The sequence below is a fragment of the Trematomus bernacchii genome, unplaced genomic scaffold, assembly GCF_902827165.1.
Source record: "Trematomus bernacchii unplaced genomic scaffold, fTreBer1.1, whole genome shotgun sequence".
Lineage (NCBI taxonomy): Eukaryota > Metazoa > Chordata > Actinopteri > Perciformes > Nototheniidae > Trematomus > Trematomus bernacchii.
In genome coordinates this window covers 1,523,060-1,546,282 of record NW_022987905.1, presented here as the reverse complement: position 1 = coordinate 1,546,282, position 23,223 = coordinate 1,523,060, and the positions used below count along the sequence as shown (strand labels likewise).

Here is a 23,223-nt window from a genome sequence, read left to right as displayed (position 1 = left end):
TATTGTAAGTTATGTATTCTGTTTAGACATTAAGGCGGCAGAAAGGATGCCAGTGTAGGTTGCTATCAACAGAATTGGATAAATTAGTCATGATTTTTCCTTACGCCTCTTCTGCCTTGATATCAACCGAATTCCTGGCAAAGAAGGAGGGGGCTTGTTGCAGTTCATAGAAAGTCATGGTTCTGATCTTGTGCTGGAGGGAATACTGGTATCCCATTCTCTCTGATATGCAAAGCTGACGTCTGGGTTTTGAAAAGAACATCTTAACACACGCTGTTTGTTGCTTGATGTATTCAACCCCAAATCAGCACCAGGGTTGCTTACAGGCAAACTCTTTTGTTAGCTTTCGAAAATGTTCAATGATCTCAGCATTAGCTCAACATCATCCCGCCAGCTGCTTAAAACCCTTTTTTTCTTAATTTTGGCTCCGATTTATCTCAGATGGACACATGGAAAGTGGAAGATGTTAGATGCAAATCCCACAACTAAGATCCTCTGCCACAGCTAGGCATGCTTCCTGAATATTAAGCACTGATAATGAAGTCATTTGTTTGAGAGTTGCCAGGTCTCCCACCAAGGCTGGTATTCATTAGTCAGTCAGTGCCTCAGAAAAGGCAGCTTCACTGTGACTCACACAGAATATAATTAGCATTTTAGTACATTTCACCTGTTCATGCAATGTGTGACCACATCTTGTAAAGAGTAAGTCTATATTTATTGCTTTTTCTCTTCAAAGGCTTCACAATGATGACAGTCGATGTCTTTTGCTTTCTCGTGAAAATTCATTAGCATGTGCATGCTATGTGCCACATACTGGTGCGTTAATGTGTGGGCGTGTGTGGGCTTCTGTTTTGCTCCTGTGTATGCCTGGTAAAATGAACTAGCGATACTAACAACAAATGAAAATACAGCGAAGACATAAAGCTGCATATTCTGTTGGAAGCTTTTCAGATTCAAGGCTTTTATATATCACGGAGGGAACAGAAGACTGACTCCTGTGACAAATTGATTTTTTTTTGCCACTGTTGACCCCAGGATTCACGCTTGTATGTGAATGCATTTGACAACTTTGTGGGTGTGCATTTGAGCCTGTCTGTGTGAAAGACATATCAATAACACTGCTTACCATTGACAGTGAGAGACACATCCTTCTCCCCGTTTCCTACGCGCGGGACCACAGCGCGGCAAACGTATTTCCCAGCATCCTCCTGTCTGACGGATTTCAGCGTCAGGAGGTTTTCATTGCTAAGAACCTGCAGCAAAACAAAATCAAAGACGGTCAAAAGCAGTGACAGCAAAGGGACCTTCACATTGGAGTTAGCTTCAAGGCAATGTTACTTGAAGGCGAGACAAAAAAGGCCCCATTTAATACCTTAAAGGGCACCTCTCCTCAATTATTAAAATCCAATTTAGTATCTGAGCTCAGTCGAGAAAATGGGTTGGCTTTGGCCTTTGGTGTTGACAAAATGAAAAGGTGGAATGTCGGAATGTGTGGATCAAATCAACAGATCTCAACTGAGAGCATGTCATCAGGCTGGGAATGTAATGACTCAAAATCGTAGGGTTAACAACACATGATTATCACATCAAATAATCCACCAAGAGAATTTCATGATGCTGAAAACATATAAAGTCCAATATACAATAGGCTTTATCAGAGAAAAGCAGCTTTGACTCTTTTGTAAGCCACAGTAACACATCAATACACTCACCACTCCAGAGCCCCTCTTCATCCACACTATAGTAAGAGAGGGATTTCCTGTCCAGGCACAGTTGAACACGGCATCAGATCCAAGGTCCACCTGCAAGGACTGAGGCTCCGCAGCCATGCGAGGACCAACTGTTGAAATAAACATCATTTATTGTCTGTGCTACATCAATAATCAAGCATCAGCTGTGTTCGCGCCAGCCCTTGCATCTCCTCGTCAAAATAAACAAGGCAGTAAGAATCCATAAACCATGCATTATCACGCTGCGGGCATTATTGGAAAGGCATGCAGTATTTCTTAAGGAGCCACTCACAGTGGACGTCCACATTGCGGCTGATGTTGGTGCTGCCAAGAGGGTTGGTAACCTCGCAGGAGACGGGCTCTGTAAAGAAGGAGTGGTCTACAATAACCTCATATGTGTCGCTGGAGACCTCCTTGATTATGCTTCCTCCTTTGGCCCACCTGGTGAGACAGAGATTAGAAGACGGTTGGAAATGAGAAATGAAGGGAAAAGGGGGAGAGGAATTAAGACGGGTTTTCACACCGTCTTCTGTCAATAGCATTCTTTTGTGCGAATAAATCATCATTCTGGAGAAGGTTTTTCTGTGCTGGCTTCAGCATATTTTGGTGGCAGCCCTCCATGCTGTGACAAGCTCCCTGGTGACTGGGAGCAGACAGACGTTCCTCATTACGCGAGGCAGAGAGAGCAGCGCAGAGTGCCAGCTTAGAAAAACAAATCACAGAATGACAAATGGGTAGCGCCCTTACCTACAGTATGAAGACGTCGGTTGACACGGACTGTATTCCACACAACCGCTGATGTAAATAAATTGACACGGGATCACATAAAGAACATCTGTTTGTGTTTGTGAGTGATAGCTTCTGTGACAGGGATACAGATCGCAGCCACGTGTTTAGATGAGACTTTTATGATGTCACAGGCAGCGGCGTCTCGCTCTGCGTGGTGTGGATGGCTCTCTGCTGCTACATCAGACAAGGCCCATTTATAAAAGTGAAGCGAAGGCATCTGTTGATGTCTTGGGTCTCTTTGGAGCATTTTGACGGTGCTGTGGGACATACAATGCATCGTGCATCTAAACTCTTCCATCCTCCACAATAGAGATGTGGCTGCATGCTGATGTGGCAAACGAAAAACAACAACAACGGAACCGGCGCCTGTCTCCATTTTATATTCCTGACGGTACGGAGAGCAGTTTTCACGGGATAGGGAACGCATTTGTTTTCCCTGACTAAGCTGGCCTCATGCTTCACTGAAATGCTATCATTTAAATGAGAACAGATTACCTCATTCAATCAGCGAGTGACGTGATGCAGAATCCTAATTGGGCTTCCTGGGATTGTTTTGCACTTTTATTTTTTTCCAGTACTACATCTTTTCAAAGTTGTTTTCATGTATGACAAGCATACAGCAGAGAGCTTTGCAACACCTTTATTTCCCAAAATGTTGAAACAATTGTAGACAGTTGTTTTTGGCCTGTTACATACCTGGTAGTACTACTTGTATAGTGTCTGGCATTTCGCGTAAACAAACTAATGCATACCATACTTGGACGGAGAAGTGTAAAGACCAATATCGATGGTATAAGTAACACCTGGTGGTGACAAGTTAAAAAAAAAAAAAAGCAGTTGGCAATCTCTCCGTAAGGCGCACTGTGTGGCCAGCTTGTGGTCTTGTCCTCATTGGCAGATGGAGTCATCCAACTTTTTGTTGAATAGTCTAGATGTTGTAAATTCAATTTTGTCTTCAGAGCACTTTGTGGACTTCTTGATCACATTGGCTTATCTGAAAACAAATATCTCAAGTCCATTTATAAGCTGTTCCGGGGGTTTTCTATGAACTGATAAATAGTAAATAGTGCCTAGAAGGAAAAAAATACCAACGGCATTTCTATGACAGCTGGATAGACTCCATCAGCATATGAAGCCCATGTGACATGATCAAATGCTCCAGCACAACTAAAGAGACGTCTTGGAGAATGTGCTCTGTTGAACTGTTGACTATTTCGACAATGATGTGTGATGTACAAATATCATGTTACTGTTTCCATCTACACTCTACCAGCTCATACTGTAGGAGTTGTAAGAGAGTATAGGACAGATGCTGGGGCAGTCTGCTGCTCCCGATAGGAGGTTGCTGCAGCCAAGTTTGGGAGTCCTTGACGGTGTTGGAGCGAATAGAGACTGAATGCCGATGTCTGAGGGGAGCTCTGTTGATGTGCTGGGCCTTGTCCAAGACTCATGTCTAAACATAGCTGGCCCAGGGTAACACAAACACCTGCATTCCCATTGGGAGGTTAGAAGAGCCGGTGCGAGCTTACTCAAAAGCTGACTCACTTCACACTGCTGCTTCCTATTCAGGGATTTGATTCAGACAAAAGGTGTGGATCCTTTGCGCTCAAGAGTATCTGTGTGTGTGTGGTTGTGTGTGCAAGCATGTGCATACGAGGTGTATATTTTCACATACTCATTGGTCTGGAAGCTGACACTGTTGTAGAGATAACAAGTGTGCCGTGAATAGTAGCAGAGAAGGAAGGAGACATGGAAAAGTGGGAGGAGGAGGGGGGGTTGTATTTGCTGAATGTGATTAAGGTAATAAAACAGTAATAATTAAATTAGGCAGGTATCTGTGCCATCAGCATCAAGACCCACCGTAAATCAGGTCCCACAGTTATTATCGGCATGGTTAAGCACAGCACAGCGCCGCTCCACTTTCCCTCACATGCATATTAAAAGTGATGACGATTAAATTCTCAGAGAAATATAAAATAAATATGCAGGTTAGGTTACAGCATGCTGTAATTCTGACTTGGACATTAATTACAGAGCAATTTTATTTGATGTCATGGAATAAAGCGAGTCCAGGAATATGTATACCATCTATTTGAAAACAGTGTCATATTATAGGCTATGCCATTAGACCTTGAACAAATAACTTTTAAGGGGAATTCAGGTCACTTCTTTTTTGTACCTCTTTGATAATCAGTTTGATAGTTAACTTTTCAGTCGGATAACAGACTTTAAATGTTTAGTCCAAACTTTTCAGGGTCATTTTCAGCTTGTTATGGTCGCATTGATTTGTATTTGCAGGTGCACTTTAATCTACAATTTTGAACAACTTTCCAGGCATTGCACCTAGGAACTAACTTTAGTACACCGACACTTTAGAGTCACATTACTGTCCTTGACGCATTTAAAGCATGTGTGGCTGCTGCTAATGTTTGCTTACTGGCGTCGCAAATAATAATATTCCAGACACCGAAACAGTGTATCAATTAGCTACCTCAAAATTGTGCATATAGAGGCGAAAATATGGAGAATGTGGTGACAAGTCTGAAGCAAAAATCCAGCAGTAGCAACAACAACAAAGAGACGAGAAGTGTGGTGTGGATTCAAATGTTTTTTTTGCTGCAGTGTCATGCATGGGATGAGCTTTTGTTGTGGCTGTGTGCTTGTGTGTGCAGACATGGGACCTGATTTGCTTTGTTTGGTATTCTTTCTCTTCTCTCTGGTGGGTTCTTGTTTGGATCTGAGAAAACCCTCTGTGTCTTCATCAGAGGCTGGTTGAGTGATTATGATGTATGCCAGTTAGCCCTCCTGCCATTATAAACAGTAATGAAGATGTTCCGACCCACTCGCCTTTCCCTCTCAGAGAGTGTTGATTCCCTGAGTGAAAGGCATGCCCATTACTCTTACTTCATTCACACTTTCATCTTCTCTTCCAACCCCCGCCTCCACACCAACACCTCCCTGATCCCCTGACTTCTTCCCTCTTTACTGTCCCCTCGAGCTGTGCTCTGGCAAAAGTTCAGGTACCTGTAGAAATATATCTTATTTCCATTTCCACGTTCAAAGGCAGATTTATTGAACCAGGGTGGCAATCATGACAGGTGGTAGGCAGCAGAAAAGCACCATGCCTTTCGCTAGTGCCCCCACTATCTTGGGTCTGTGTCTCAAGTGTCCATTGAATTGGACGATGGCAAAGTGGCGCAGTGCACATTGGGAATGGATGGCTCTCTAGGGGATGGAAAAGAGGCCATCAGTCTAAGAACTACTCTGTCCTTGTGCCGTATCTGATCTCGGGTAGACAGAGTGTATTAGCACTGAAAAATGGCCCCACACTGCTTGACCAGCTTCCTGCCCTCCTCAGTGATATTGCTCTTTAGGGGGAATTTTGGGGGGGCTTCTCAGGCAAGCATTATGAGCCCCAAAAATCCCCTTTCTGCCATGCCCTGAACTCCAATGGTGCACGGGAGTCCTGAAAGGCATGTATACATTTGCAGATAAATCTAAATGGGAGACTATGAAACTGGTGGAGAGTATAACCTTGAAGTATGAGAAGTTATTAGTCTGTGTGATATTATTTAATCCTACAGTGGATTCTTCCAATGACAGAGAGCCAGAGCAAAAGCAAGATAAGGAAAGAAAGAGACAAGGGAAGAAATACATTAGAGAGTGGGAAAGTGGCAGTTTTACTCCCTTTTAGCTTCAACAGCCAACCGTTTTTCACTCTGTAGTTTGTCAAACTAAAAGGAAAAAGTCATCTCAACTGCTATTACGTCTTAGCTCTTGATACCCCGGGGAGAAGTCTGAATTTAACATTGATCCAGTCTCTCATAACAATAGAGGTGAAATCCCTTTGCTGGTGCAATAGACGTCCTGTCTATGCACCGACACAATCAAATACAAACCTTGTTTTCCACAATATCACTGCCCTCCCCCCCTTTTCTTTTTCAAAAGGGCAGAATCCATCAAAAAAGCAACATCTCTGTTTGGCCACCTGTGAGTGTGTTGTACATCCATTTCATTTCCCAGTACCATTACAAGATTCAGAGCCGGCCAATTCCCTTTGCTATCGATTTCATTCCATTTATTGTTCGCCATGTTTTGAAAACCTCCCACGCAGAAAACCATCTCTTGACAAATCACTTGAGTATCACACTTCTACAGGGCCATGCAAGACTTTATCAGAAAAATAACAGTCCATTTAGTTGTTTTATCACAATTACAGAAGTAATACAATAAATAACAACAAGTGTTACTGAGAACGTGCCCATCAAGAAGCTTTAATAAACGGAGGAAGTGGATACGAGGAATGCAGCTTTGTTGACTTGATCTCTTAAATGAAAAGTATTACATTAATGTGAGCAAAGCTGCTGCCAGTTTTAGTACAAGAAAGGCTGGTTTGTCTACAAATTCACTTGTTTATTTTGTTGCATTTTTCTTTTTCGGTCTAACTTGATTTGCGGTATGGCAAGTTATATTTCATTTACAACTGTATTTGCAGTGGAGCTGTTTGGCAATCAACATAAGGTTGGGATTATAATGGAAACAGGAAATGGGATGACGAACATGATGTGTTGCTTTATTGATTCATTTGTTTTTCATTTATTTTCTTACAAGCCCAGTTCCCAGGGACTTCCTCAGATATTGGATGATTCTGCACTGCACAATTTATGTACAGCTATGCCAGTGTTGAGCCTCTACAGGTAGTATTGTACGCTTTATTTAAACAGTAGGTGTAAAGCACAGAAAAATAAACAAGACCTGTTATTGAACGTAATCTGGCATGTTGTGAAATAACAGCATTCTTTCTTGTGATAGGGTTGTTGAATACGTTTTATACAGGCTACAGTAAAAGGTAAGTATGGTTAGCTAGCAAGAAATGGGCAGCCATCTGGTAAAGTAATAGTATGAAATATGCAACTGTGTTTTATTCGTACAAAAGCTTAATAGAGCATTGAAATACCTTAACATGTTTCTGTTGAAGTTAATAAAGTGAAAAAATATTTCGTCATCAACCTTGACATAACAGCAAAAGTGTAGCAAACACACAACTGATAGTAAACACAGTTTTTGAGACATTTGAATCATCTTAAAAAGAAAAAAATACCATAAAACTAAAATAAAACCTGCATGGGCTTCAACTCAAACTTACAGTACGCATTGTCATCCATATCCAAACATTCCTTACAGCATACACATAAAAACACAGCACACCCCCGGGGGGGAAACCTGCCTTCAAAATGTCGCTATAGCAAAACCCAATCTCCGAAAAGCTGTAATCTTGACAGCTTCATCAGATGTCACGCACATTATGTTTCCAGCTTTCCTCCAACACGCTGATGGACATTTAATGTTCAAGGGAGATGATATGACCACAAAGCAAGCAGCTATGCAACACAGCCCTGTATTGCTTTGCTGCAGCCCAAAGGAACAAGACAAGGTTTCCCAAAAGAGGTACATTTTTATTATATTTTATCAACATGACAGAGTATCGGAATTGTTTCTACAGCGGGCAGATATAATGGTGTCAGGGCATCAAGAGCAGGTGTCTGTCATTGATTCATTTGAATAATAATGTTGATACAATGTATTATCAACTAACATAAATATTACAGAATCCTTTTGAAGTTAAGTGTACCACCAGTTCATTATATTTGACATTACATGACCCTTTTGTGCCTTGGAATATATCTTTTGTTATGATCTCACCTGTACAGTGTGACAGGAGGGTTGGCCTTTGCAGAGCAGTGGAACTTCACAAGGTGTCCCTCCATAACTGGCTGAGGTTCCACTGAGAGATTGACAAGTGGGAGATCTAAAAACAAAAAGAGAAAAAGACAACATTTAGACACCAAGACAACAAGTCAACTACAGAAATGGAGGCTTCCTCAGACATCCTGCGGCGAACTGTATGCAAGAGACAAACACCATGTTGCTGACATTTTCAGAGGCTAAATAATGCTCAGAAAGGAAATCAATTAGAAGATATTTAGCAGAGAAGACAAATTAGACACCTTATAAATAGTTTATTAAACATGCAACCTCCAAAGAAAGGAGCCAAACCCTCTAACATGAAAATCAATTCTTAGTTTGATTCAGGGGACCAACATTTTCCAAATGTTTTTCTCTTGTGACCCAAAACTGATTCAGCAGCCTTTTATCTAGCTCTACCACACATACTGTTGGTAAATATGCTCCACTTAAAACCACAAGGAAAATGTCTTTCTATTTCGATTATCCTACAACACAATGTGGCAGCATTTAGAACAGTTGTGACAACTTATCACACGCTGTGGCAGCATTTTCTCCGAATAACAGGCAATTACCTCCCGAATAATTTGATGCCCTATTTGTTATCTTTCCGCCACCCACCTAAATAGTCTAAGCCCAGCTGCTGAATAACACTGTAGTGTATTTAACAGGTGTGGGAGAGAACATGCTATTTTTATTTTCTACTTTATATTCATTTGCGAATCAAAGGCAAACTTGACTTGATAATGAGTTTTAGTAAATGGCCATTTGAACACAGTGAATGGTCCACAGTGCAATTTAAACAATGAGCAACCTCTGTGATACAGTACAATTAAAAACAGTGCTTAGAATAACAAGCACACAGATTATTCAAATTTAATAAACAACTTCATTTATCCTAATTGACAAAGGTGGGATTCTTTTGAAGATACCTTTTTAATTTCCATATCAATCCAGTCCCATGTGAAACAAACAGCTTTTTACGCCACAGACTCAGAGGATGCATTTTAAGTAGCTGAAGCTATTTGTCAAGGTTTTTGAAGATAGGCGGTTATATTTTGATAAGCACTTCAAATGCAGCGAGGTAAAATTGATCAAACTGACCAATGATCAGTTGTTTATGCTTTTTGGTCTTCTCACCTCCCTGTAGTGTGTTATATAGGTTTTTTTGTGCTGGTAAATGGTCTGCAAATACTAACATCCCCCCTGCCCTGCCATTGGACTCCATTGTTTACTTCTGCAACATAATGACATCACTATGTAACACTCACACTTCTATTGCTCGAGCTCCAACACATTGTAGTGAATAGGCTAAGGGGCGGGACATATTTTAAGGGTTGACCTATCACAACAGAGTCGGTCAGCTAACTAATCAGAGCAGACTGGGCTCTGTTTTCAGACAGAGGGTGAAAAGAGGTGCTGCAGCACAGGCAGTATGAGAACAATTGTGGAGTATTTACTAATAAAACCAATTTGTTAAGGTTTAAAGAGTTTTTCGCACACTGTTGGTTTAATTGTTTATGTCGTGTCTACATACTGGAAGAATAGTCTCGATTAGCTGTGAATTGTTTTTTTCCAATAATATTTTAAACTACCCTAAACCCACTGAAAACTACTGAAAATAAAACTGCAACTGTTTATGAAATGCCACTTCAACAGCATCATTGCCGTTCAGTATCAGTGACACAGTGGAAAAGCATCATGGGCAGTTGATTAGTCACATAGGAAAAGAGCTGGTTCTGGGTTTTTTTGAAGCTGGTGCAGCCATCTGTTTCAAAGGTGTACTAAGTCTTTCTGCTCTGTGTTCAATAATACTAATGTACTAACTGGGGACTGTGTTTGGATTTGGATGAATAGCAATAGTGGGCATGGAGATCCACACAGAATTAAAGAAGCACACAAACAACGCTGTAATGAAGCCAAACAACATCATAGTTATGGAGTGTGAATGTGTGTGTGTGTGTGTGTGTGTGGGCATGAAGTGTAGCAAAAATGTTTTTTACCCTGTGGCTGTGCAGATGCTCTGGGCTGGCTCAGCTGCCACAAAGCCCCAGAGAGGGAGGTGGTCCAGGTGCCGTATACCTCCCTACTCACACACACCAAATTCCCCACCAGGAGACTTATTTCCCTCCTAGACAGTTGCCCCCCAACCCCCACTACCAACAACAACCCTACCACTTTCAAATCCGTGAGCTCCACCTGTGCCAGTTCTCCCCAGGCTAGTAAAGAAAATAACAACATTGTAGATCCTGGAGAGTGAAGGCCACAGTGAACCAGCCAGTCTCTCTAGGTACTGAGCAGCCATCTGTGTGTGTATTTGCATGTGTAGGCCCATGTTTAAGGCGGGTATGTGTGCATATAAAAGGGCATGTGGGTGTGATAATAAAACAGAAAAACCTATCCATGCCTTGAGCCTAGTAGGTGTTTTCAGCATCGCAAGTGGTTAATTGCTTGGACAAAAATGTGGGCAAAGGGAACCTCAGGGGCAAAATGACAGATGTGGTGTTGGTGGAGCTGGTAATAAAATCTAGTAAAAAGCTGGAGAGAACTGAGGGAAGCAGACATAAGAAGAGAGGGAGATCTGGAGGGCGTGCACGGCTAATAGACACAGTGTATGTGTAGAAGATCATTTGCAAGCCTTCTCACTAAAAATGTTCCTATATTGTACTTTTCAATCATGCCAGCCATTTTTCTCTGGTCCTCCCGCCAAGAGACTTCTAAGGACACAAATGCTCATTAGTGTCAATCTGGCTTTTAATTACTGTTATTTTTCAAATGAGTTAGCCGTTTAAACGGACCTTCCCTAAAATGAAAACCTCAGTCGAACTCAGCAAGGGGTAATGTCATGACGAATTTACATTTATTTCGAAGTTAGACGAGCACTTTGTTGGATAGTTGTATCTCCCTCAAGCGAAGACAGCGATGGGGGCACAAGCTGTCAAAAGTCTGCCAGCAAATGCCTTTGGTGTGAATCAGGGACTGTCGATTCTTTAACCTTTGACCCTTCAGATATGACAGGCATCTACTTAATAAAGAAGTCCATTTGCCACTTTGATGTATTAATGCATGAGCTGCTGAGCGAGAACATTGGACGCATCAATATGCAAGATTGTTAATTCCTCTGTTTCATCAAGGGGGGTTAGGGTTAGAGAGGAGGAGGGATGGATGAATAGAGGGAAATGGGGATAGTAGGACTGATCGGAGCTCCAGTGAAAACAACAGGATGAACGAGGGGGGGGGTGGTGTTATAGTTGGTCGACAGCTTTTGATGGGTTAGTTCAAAGTGGAGACCAGATGGTGTTTTTGGAACTTCCCAACTTCTCTGTGTTTCCTGGAGATAGTGCCAACACAAATTGTTTTTTTCCCTTTCTTAAAGCTCAATTTCCAATCTCTCCGGGTCACCGTAAGACAGAGGTTCTCCAGTAGGACTAGCCTCAAACTGCAGGAATGTCGGATGCCTCTGAAAGATGTGGAAGCTGTTTGTAGGCCATCCGCATGTGGCTTGTAGCCTAAGCAATATGGGCATGCTGTCATGTGACTGGCTGAGTGAAATACCTCAAAGGAGAACAGACTGACGGAGAACCTGATGTCCAGCATATTGATCATGAGATATTCAGCCGTGGTACAGCAAATAATTTACTTGCTTTAATGAAGGCAGATGTTCTTCTATTTATACAGCAGCTTAGATGAGCAGCGCTGTACTCCATGTAGCACATCTGTCCAAATATGTGCATAAGCATCAACATTTGTAACTAATCCTACTGTATCAAAAGATAGTTTTCAAAGCTATGTTTGGACAATTGGAAATATGATATCAGTATTGCAGCATAATAAGAGCTGAATGTAATCTACAGGAAAAAAAAGTGCTTTTCCCCTTAAATCTTAATAATATTTACAGAAAATAACTTAATTTAAGAGGCTACTCTGGCTCAGTACTGTAGGTAGATTGTCATCCTCAAATTGGAAGGCCATTGGCTTGATCTCCAATGTTGAGTCTTTTATGAAAGATACTTAACCTAAATTCCTGATGGCATGGCAAGCTATGTATGTGTTTGCATGTTAGTCTCCCTGAGCAGGTGGCACCTTGTATGGCAGCCTCTGCCTGTGTATGAATGTCTGTGAATGGGTATGAAAGCTGACTTGTATATGTAAAAGACCTTTGAGGGGTTTCAAAGACTGGAAAAGCGGTATATAAATGCAGTCTATTTACCATTTTCCTCTCACTTTCCAATTCTGTCATCTCCCTTCAGATGAGTTGCCATTATCTGCTTGATTAAGCCGGGAGAGCATGTAACTGCTACCAAAAACAAATCCTCCCCAATTGCACATCTGCATGTTCTTTATTAATTAGTCTCAACAAATGGCATTCATTTTCCCTCCACATGGCTCAGCTTGTTTGTAATGCAAACACATAGAGAGTCTTGGCTTTGCTCGTCCCCAGCGCATTAATTTCCCAGTATGCGTTTGAAAGTGTGTTTCAATGTGGGGCAAAGCTCTGCAGATATGCAGCTGGGCTAGAACATATTTGAGGAATATTTTAAGTTGAGACATGAGTGGGATGAAACAGTGGCATCAGAATCATATTTCACTGCAGTAGTTTTATGCCAGGGGGTAGCAGAGTTTAGTGATTAAAGACCAAAGGGCATCATTCAAGTGAAGCCATGCTGCTGGAGAAAAACAGCATCAGGGGGTAGCCTCCCCTCTGCTATCAAATAATTACAGTCCACTAATGGACTGGTATGGACAACTGAAGTCAGCAGTCTATCCACGGCTCTGAATCACCTAGATTGGCTTTAAATCCCTCTCATTCTGGCAACATCACCTGTACATACTGTATTTAGATGCTAATTTTGTCTAACCCTTGGTCAGATAACTGTGTACGAACTTCCCTGGGAATGAAAATGCTGAGGTGGATGTTAATCAGAAGCATTAAAGTGAGGATAAAAGAAAATAGCGTTGTGAAATGCATTGGATTTTAGGCTGGTTTAAGCTGTAGAGCAATGTGCTGGGTTGTGTTTAGATTACTCTCATTTGGATGGCTATAAGGATTGAGCAGAGGGAATAAAGGGCACCTAGACTTCGAGGTGAGCGGAATACCAAATGTTGAGAAGGGCAGACTGACTGAGAAGATTTTAATTACTTTTATTGCCATTAATATTATCGCACGTTACACGGTCAATTAGAAAACTCTGGGCCTGAAAATAAATGAGTCTATTCAGTCTAAATATTGGGACCCACACAAAACATACATGCCATAGGAAACTGCAGCATTAATTCACAGTATATATACTAATTATACACAGCAATATTGGGACATGCGCTTATTTGCTGCCTTTTTGAGAGTAAGATCAGTATCAATTAAACCTCAATCTTCAAATGGAGCTAGCACACATGATGTCAGATAAATATTTGAAAGGCATTAACCCTGCATTGAATACAGTAGCTGTCAACTCATAATTTGAAATGAAGGTTAAAAGCATCTGACTCACAAATGCTGCCATTTCAAGTCTGTATGCTTTCAATTTGAACTTAGATAAGTGGACCTTAAAATACTGAGGTCTTATAGTTTCCTATTTGGAGTAAAACCTATACCCAAAGATCAAAGTATCTTTCATGCCGGCAAACTATATTGCAATGTATGAGATCTTGGAAGGACAGAAGTGGTTGTGGTGTGGGCTGTCTAGCCTGAGTTTGCCCTCACAAGATTTGAACTAATAATAATAATAATAATAATAATAAGCGTTATTTGTACAGCACTTTCCATTCATCAGGTGCAGCTCAGAGTGCTTTACCAAAGCACATATCACAATTTAAAACGCAAAAAAACCACGATGTGAGTCACAGGGTGTTTCTCAATGTCGAGGAAGGCTGCTCCAGGGCCACTATTTCTAGGATGCTACGTCATCGAGTCCCGCCGAAGGACTGTTCCAATGTCCAGGATGCTTGGAATTCTACCGAGGCCGGCGTCCTTCGGTGCGGGAAATTTCGAGGCTGCACATGTGTAGACTCAGCAGTCTTAAAATCCCCACAATGCTTTGCGCACGGACCAATTTCCAAATCTTTGGCGGAAATCACGTTCCATTTAAGGCGGGGCCTCGCATATGACGCACACCTGAACACCTGTTAGCCTGTTCCACCATTCTTCGTTTTCCAAGGCTAGGAAGGATTCTTGCCTCGCTTCTGAAGGACCTGACTCAAAGGGACATGTCCTACCAATTTAGCGTCCTCGACATTGAGAAACACCTGTAGCAGGTACAAGGTATGATAATGAAAAATAAAACACAATAAATGGATAGTGATCGCTCTCGGTAAAAAAAAGAAAGACAAGCCTCGACTACCAAACATGGACCGTTTATCAGAGACTCATTAATCCCCCCTGTATTTGTAACAGTGAGACAGGTTTACATTTTGGAACCACTTGCAAAACTCCCGAGAACAGCATTTAAAGATGTCAAATAATAATAACATGTTTGCACTAACCATAGCACCTAACCTGTTAAGCCCCGAGCCTGTTTTTCAGGTTTCAGGCTCGAAAATGACATGCCCAAAACAAATGACTACAACTTCACTTCTAAAAGGGTTATATGAATAATTTCTTTTATCAAAGCAAGGTTACATCTGTGAGTTGGATGTAGAAGTGTCAGAATTAATATAGATCTTTCTCAGTCAGAGTAAATTCAGATGGAACATAGTAAAAAAAGGTAAATTCTTACCGTCGCCTACAAAAAACCCATTACTTATAGTGATAACCACCCTTGGATGATGGGTTAGTAGACTAAAAGCTTTAGGAATCCAAACTATAACATAGAATAAGTACCCTGTATCAAGATTGAGGCAAAACAAGTTGAATTTGACCTTTTTAGAGAGATTTAGCAAAAAAAAGTTCCAGGCGGAATAGGCTTTCGGCACATTTGGGTATATCCAACACACTCTCACTCCCTAAGCGTCCAGGAGCGACGCTTGGTCAGGGTCCCGTGGCGTCCAGTTGTGACGCGCCGAGGCTCCTTCAGCTTCATAAACGGACGCAAAGAGCTTTCAACTGATTGCAATGTATTCCCATCGGCGTCGGTATTTGACACTTAGGGAAGCACGGCATTCGTTTGTGTCGGAGGCTGTTAAAGGCAATGTGAGCGTCCATTCCCATTGGATAACGGAGAATTGTACACCCGGAAGTAAGTATTCCCCTTACTGTCGATTGATTTGACAGTGATATCTCCACTACTCATCAACTCAAAAACACCAGATTATCCTTGTTAATTAAACGACATTGATAGGTTTTAGTGTGTGTACAATGCTTTTGTCACGTTTTCCCCTTCAATTCTGAGAAACAAGTCGTTTTCTATGAGTTTTGGATGGCCGAAGACATTACATTACCCACAATCCTCTGTAGCAACCATAGACTGTATAAAACAATTAAATAATACATTATTTCAAGTGTGCTTGCTTTTCTCTTTGAAAGTCATCACATAACGGCATTGTAATACACGTTTCGGCTGCATTAAATATGACATATCTGCCGTAGTTAACTCTGCCCTGATGACAAGACTTCTAGACAAACAGGAACTGCCGCCAAAACTGAAAACTTGACGTGGATCTTAAATATATAAGCAATTAAACAACATCTTACATTTCTTTTCACACAATACGTCTCCTTGCAGTATCAACACTAATTCGGCTGACTTTTATATTTGATCCAATTGGTAGATAGGCTGTATTTACGCCATAACGGTGCACAGCTGATAGAAAGGGACACCTACTGGTTAAAGCACGTTATTGCATTTTATAATTTTATTATTAGATATTAATAGGATCCCTATAAAGTATATTCTTTACTCGTCGTTATTCTCTACTAATAGTTAATTAAAGACTGTATTTAATGACTTTTTTGCACATCCCATTCAAGATTTCAAGATTTTCTAAGGTTTATTGACATTAAAGACTGTATATAATGACTATTTTGCACATCCCTTTCAAGATTTCAAGATTTTCTAAGGTTTATTGACATATCATATTATACACAACTACGGTGTAGTTATGCAATGAATGAAAAACTTGGGTCACAGGTTCCTCAACAGTGCATTACAAGACATCTATCAATATGTGTGTACCTCCACCATTACATTGTCATATTCTGCACATTTCTTATACTATCCACATACATCTTAAGAGTATAATGTATACATATGTATAATATCAGTTAAAATAAGTGCTTAAACATAGTTAACATGGCAGGAAAGCAATATATTAGACGTTAAGTACTTTGTCAGGCTTAATATTTATCTGTAGATACAAATTTCACTGTGTGTGCTGTGTGCTCTGCATGTGTGACCATCAAAGAGGGTTTCATCCCTCCATATTCATCTTCTATACCCCCAAAGCTTTTTTCTTATTCAAAAGAAGACCTTAACCTAAAGTATTCTTTAATGTTTAAATAAAGCCTTATTTGTTTGTCTGTTTTGCACATCCTCCTGTTAATATCTAATAATAAAATTATAAAATGCAATAACGTGCTTTAACCAGTAGGTGTCCCTTTCTATCAGCTGTGCACCGTTATGGTGTAAATACAGCCTATCTACCAATTGGATCAAATATAAAAGTCAGCCGAATTAGTGTTGATACTGCAAGGAGACGTATTGTGTGAAAAGAAATGTAAGATGTTGTTTAATTGCTTATATATTTAAGATCCACGTCAAGTTTTCAGTTTTGGCGGCAGTTCCTGTTTGTCTAGAAGTCTTGTCATCAGGGCAGAGTTAACTACGGCAGATATGTCATATTTAATGCAGCCGAAACGTGTATTACAATGCCGTTATGTGATGACTTTCAAAGAGAAAAGCAAGCACACTCGAAATAATGTATTATTTAATTGTTTTATACAGTCTATGGTTGCTACAGAGGATTGTGGGTAATGTAATGTCTTCGGCCATCCAAAACTCATAGAAAACGACTTGTTTCTCAGAATTGAAGGGGAAAACGTGACAAAAGCATTGTACACACACTAAAACCTATCAATGTCGTTTAATTAACAAGGATAATCTGGTGTTTTTGAGTTGATGAGTAGTGGAGATATCACTGTCAAATCAATCGACAGTAAGGGGAATACTTACTTCCGGGTGTACAATTCTCCATTATCCAATGGGAATGGACGCTCACATTGCCTTTAACAGCCTCCGACACAAACGAATGCCGTGCTTCCCTAAGCGTCAAATACCGACGCCGATGGGAATACATTGCAATCAGTTGAAAGCTCTTTGCGTCCGTTTATGAAGCTGAAGGAGCCTCGGCGCGTCACACCTGGACGCCACGGGACCCTGACCAAGCGTCGCTCCTGGACGCTTAGGGAGTGAGAGTGTGTTGGGATATCTGGTTCCATCAGTGCCATTTGATGGACTATAAAAATGATGTATTACATTGAATTATCACCATAGGTATTCATTCCATTCAAAGAAAAAAAATAAAAATAAAAAAAATAATAAAAAATAAAAAAATTAAATTTTTTTTTTTTTTTTTTTTTTTTTTTGTGAAAAAAAAAAGACCCGCCGAGGGGGGCTTTGGGGCTTAACAGGCTAATTATGTTATTTGTGGAAAACTTAATTTGACATAATTGGTCCTCCCGATAACACATAATTGTGTGAGAAATTCTTTTTTGCGTTATTTGTATTTAATTTAATTCAATACTTTCCCAAAAATACCTCAACTACCCTTTTTTAATTCACTACCATACATACCATACATCCATACATCACTACATTTAGTCTCTAGTTCCTGCAAATCGTAAATACATTTGATAGCTTTTTATATTTGGATGGTAATCATTCTCTTTTAGTATATCTATGTGTGAAGAAGAAGATACAGAAGCCAGTACATCTCAAAATATGTCACTACTTTCCCAAATTGCATCCCTTCAGGGCTTTTTTGTGGTCATGATAGAGATTAAGGCCATTATTATGTGAACATGAATGAATAATAGTGTATACCGCCACAGGGAGATTTGGTAATGTACGAATATTGTGACGGCTTCTTGCTGTAGAACAGAGGGAACACCCAGCACCGTTGTAAAGATGCATGGTCAAGGGGTTACGTTCATTTCACACGTTGACATGGAGCGCCTGAAGGAACTATTGTCTTGAAAGGTCGGGTGATGGCCTTCTTTGAGAAAAAAATAGTTTTAGTGGGAAGAAGAAATTGTGTTTTTTTTGCTTACGCTGCTCTGACGAGGTGCAAGTTCCCCTGTGTTGGGCCTTTTTTCAATTGCATGACAAAAGTTGGTGAAATACATTCTGTTGACATCTATTATGGCTGTGCAGGGTCACGTCTTTTGTGTTTTTGTAACATAATTGAGCTGTTTTTCTAAATTGGAAAATTAACTGGAAGGACTAATGTGAGCATTAGCAACTACATCATTATCCTTACATCAATCTTTTGAGCTGGGTTGTTTTTGGGGCAATGTAGAAGATTTGGGAAAGCATTAGTGTGTGTTTGACTTGTACATGTGCCCAGTCATTTCTCAATATCTGACTGCTTCCCAATTCAGGTTCTAGATCCGCCAAAAGTCTGCATTTCCAAACTAAATATGTCATAGCAGGCGTACAGAGCCTGGTACAACATTCTTCCTCAAATGATTCCAATGAACCCACACTTCTACATTTGGAGGACATTTCCTGGAGATACACTTTAAAACTATTGAATAATCTAGAACGACTGATCTAATTCATTTCAATCATTTCAATTCTCAACTTGGTTTGGATATCGTTTTGTGTGTGCTTCCTTCTCTGTATGACAAGAGCAGCTTCCCATCAATATTTACCACTCGAATGGACTAACAGAATGCCTTCTGTTGGAGGAGCAGTCTCATTGGCCAGACCCATGTTCTGTTTGGTCTTTAAACTTAAGGAGGTCAACTTTCATCTGCTACTGTCCCCCCCTGCCAGTCTCCCATCATTTATTCATCCAGCACCTGTTTTTATTGTTAAAGAAAGGCTGCTTCTCACGGGAGGTCTTCTGTGAAATGCTTGATGCATTCATATTTAAGTAGTTTCCAGATTTCTCACAATATTTTCATAGAAAACTCAGTGTATTTCAGTTTTAAAATTACAAATGAATAATCAATGGCTCAGTAAACTTTTACAAGACACAAGTCACATCTGGAAGACATATCTCTACAGTAGACATGTATTTAGTCGGCGTATCTCTGCAGAACACTTTATAATTTTGTGTTTCGCGGAAAGTGCACACCGTGTACACCAATTTTTGGTTTGGTTTCAGATGCTCTTCTTGAGGCAAGAACCTTTGTAATAGAATAAGACAGCATTGAAATTAGCCAAATTGATGCCTAATACGAGTGCATCAAAGTTCAATCACAACAGGTTCCATTTCAGGAGAAGCTTAATTTGAAAGTGGTTCTTAGTGCAAACTCCGTAGGCTCTGCTGAACTGTGCTGAACACTTTACCTGTCAAGACTGAGGAAGATGCTGGGGGACTGAGAAGGAGGGATGGAAACAAGGCTAAGCCTTCTGGGAGACAATTTGAATCTCGACAATTAGTCTCTGCTGTCGCTCAGTTTGATCTCACACTGTGAAAAATGTTGTCGGGAGCTCTAATTGTGTAAAGAGCACATTTTTGAATGCTAATTAGAAATCCGCTGCCATAATTTTTCAGGGTTAAATCAAACATTCAGAAGGGAGGATGACGCTATGATGGCGGGTATTTATCACAGGCACATCATTATACATGGTGAGAAATCATTTTTCATGTGGGCAGACTTCCCTCCCTGACTGCATGACAAAAAAGGACGAGGACAAACTGCAAGGGTTGCAAACACTAACAACTGTTAATCATTTTTACTCCCTTGCCTGAGTTGGCCTGATCGCAGCGGGCGCGCTCTCGCCATGCTTGCCTCTCGCGGTGCACATAATGAAAAGAATGGAGCAGTCAGTCATATCGCCTCTCTAAAAAGTATTTTCTGCTTTATTAGTCATACTTAATGGTGTTGAAGGGGCCGTGAGTGATGCAAAATCCCTTTGTTCAAAGCCCCTCTTTTACAGTGAACGGTTCTTGATCGAAAAAAGATTCCCTGACAATTGAGGCTGAATGTGTTTTACACGCTGGGCTTACTTTGCCTATTTTAGAGGGGAATTGTGCGTGCTCTCATCAAAAAGATTGATGGCGCGAGCAAGGAAATAAAAGAGGTGGAGACAGTGTGCGTAGCGCAACAGCAGGCAGGTAGTCGGACCAAAACAGACAATCCCATTCATTTTTAGATGGACAGCTCCTTTGATATTTTATCATAGCGAACAAAAAAAAGCGATGCATCATCAATCCATCTTCCACCTACATGGCTTGAAAGCAAAATGGAATCCAATTATAAATACCCATCAGAGCCTAAAATGAATCCTATATGTTTACAGAGTGTTAGTCACGTACGCCTGTCAGACAGTTTCACGCCTATACTTGTAAGAAATTCCACAAATACTGAGTAATGTGTGTCACACGCAGACTTTTACCCCCAATCTCTATTGATTGATTTCTAGGGACTTCATGAGTGAAGGGAGAGACATTGAAGAGAGAGGGAGAAGAGGTTTGCTTACGCTGGATGTCAATTGTGACGCTGGTCTCCTTGCCATTGGGGACTGCCTTGTTGGAGGCTTTGCAGGTGATCTGCTGACCCGTCTCGATGTTGGAAGGCGAGAGGTAGAGCGTGCTCACGGTGCTTTCTCTTCTGCCGTCCCGCAGCAAGGTCTGCAAAGAGGAAGGCAAAGTTGAAGAAGAAGTACATGTTTTAGGCCTCTAGATCTATACCACATGGTTGTTTGGTCTAATGGATTAAAGTGCAAAAAACTTAGATTTTCTCATATAAAATAATCTCTAATTGTTTTGATTTTGTGCAGTAAGCTTCAAATGCTGTGAACTCTGAAATTAGAGTCAAACACTATTGAATAATATGTTCAACAGTCTAAATGATATTCAAAGAGCGAACAGAGATGGAATAAACAGTTCACCAGATAAGCGTTGATGAGAAGGTGTAAACCTGGGGAACAAAACCTGAACAAAACAGCAGAACATTCATGAATACACACATCTCGTCCCTTGGGGGACCACAGGCAAACCCTCAAAACACTGTAGCCCGTAGTTTTACTGCAAAGCTGATTGATATGAAAAAAAATAAAAGTACAAATATGTTTTTTGAGCCTCTTTGTGTGTCTGGAGAGCTGCGCTCTAGTGCACGGCTTGTCATACTCCACAAAGGAAATCAATCTTCTTTTCAGCGCTCATCCTCTGAGCCCTACATTGTGGAAGCCATCTGGAATCGGTTGGTAGCGCTCAGTAGCTCGCTCTCCCCAAAACGCTCTGGAGAGGGCTCTGGGAGTCTATGTTAACCAGTGCAGGGCAGAACAAAGTCACCGACTAGAACAAATTGCGTGGGCAACAGGGCACAGTGTGGTCAACCACAAAGTCAAGATGCATTTCCCTGCCATCTATTTAAAGAGGCTCACTGTGGCTTAGTGTTTCTTTGTAAAAACACAAGGCCCTGCCACAGTAAAGTACAGCCATGTTCCTGATGTAGAACTGTTGAGTGAAGAAAGCTCACATTGGACTTGTTACCTTTGGATAAGCCTTAAAGATGTAATAATACATCAATAAGGTGATTACATCTCAGCATCTATGCAACATTTTAGTCTGAAACTTGATTCTTGACCTTATCTACAAAGGTTTATATATAAGTTCTAGAAAGGCACAAAAGGCAGGATGAAATGTCATGACTACATAAGGTACATTACTGTATTATAAAGCGTAATCGCAAAGTGCAAGAGAGCATAATGCTATATATCAACCACCATTTTCACTACCCGTTAATCATTGGCTGAGTCTAACTCTAGTTTGTTGTCATTGCACAAATCAGTGGTAATTATCTTATCATTTCTATGCAATGCTTTTTTTTTTTAAACCCCTGTAATCTAAGAACGTCTCCCTCTCCTAAACATACCCTAATCTCAATAATATAATTAGTATGTCATTGAACTTGTAATTAAGCTGTCAAGATTTTTCCATATGAACCTTTTATCTAACTTTAAGTACCTAAAGCTACCTCAGAAGAAAGTCTGAGCCTTTTTATGCATATTAATAAGCATTTTATAAGGATAGTGATATTATAGATGCCATTCATGTTCCTGTGGAGTCCATTTGTATGTGAAGAACCATGTGATGAATTTCATATTTGTGCGTGAGTCACTTCTAAAGCAGAGCACATTAGCTGTCAGACGTGGGATATGTCAATGTAATATCCTTTCTGACACAATCAAGATTGTTTCCCTCGTCGCCTCGGACCTGTCTGAAGTCATTAATCTTAAAAAGGGGGTTAGCCGGTTGCTGCATTGAATTCAACACCATGACTACATTACAATTTGATACATTTTCATATCCGTGCCTGGAGAATATACTAGGCTGGAAGGGGTTGGCATGGGTAACAAGATGGAGATGGAAAGGGTTGCTTTTTTGCCACGTAAATTTAAATCTTTATCAGGTGATTTCTGAACGCTAAAGGGCAAATGAGACCAAGAAACACAGAGCAATAAGCTAAACTATTGCTTGTCAAGTTGATTTATGCAAACATTAGCAGCAGCAACAGGGACATCCCACTGGGGCTCTCTATTCGACACACTTTTAAATTCAGGTCTAAATTTGCTAGCTTTTAGTCTTGGTTATGGCACTGCCTCTTAACATCATCATTCTGACATCCAACACTGTGTTTTATTTTGAGAAGGATTGTCAGTTAGCAAACTACAACGACTTAACAATAGCTAACTAGCTTAATGGTGCAACCTTCAAGCTTACCGTTAAATAAGCAAGAAGGTGACCTGTCATTAGAAGACCAGACAGTGGCTTCAAAAAGCCTATCAATCTGGATAATACTAATTAATATAACCGGCTGAGCCCAATGGATTATCTACTAAACAAAAGTTGA

General features: G+C 40.6%; 1 protein-coding gene across 11 annotated transcripts in view; it reads right to left on the bottom strand.

Annotated features, from left to right (window-relative positions):
* Positions 1 to 23,223, bottom strand: part of kirrel3b (kirre like nephrin family adhesion molecule 3b) — a 162,939-nt gene that overhangs the window by 21,765 nt on the left and 117,951 nt on the right. For all 11 annotated transcript variants that reach the window (XM_034114885.1, XM_034114891.1, XM_034114892.1 and 8 more), the window contains exons 5-9: positions 20,849 to 20,999; positions 8,223 to 8,328; positions 2,023 to 2,171; positions 1,713 to 1,840; positions 1,127 to 1,253 (exon numbers count right to left, since the gene is read on the bottom strand). In XM_034114885.1, coding sequence (XP_033970776.1) covers positions 1,127 to 1,253; positions 1,713 to 1,840; positions 2,023 to 2,171; positions 8,223 to 8,328; positions 20,849 to 20,999 — 661 coding nt within the window. The remainder of the gene's footprint in view (positions 1 to 1,126; positions 1,254 to 1,712; positions 1,841 to 2,022; positions 2,172 to 8,222; positions 8,329 to 20,848; positions 21,000 to 23,223) is intronic.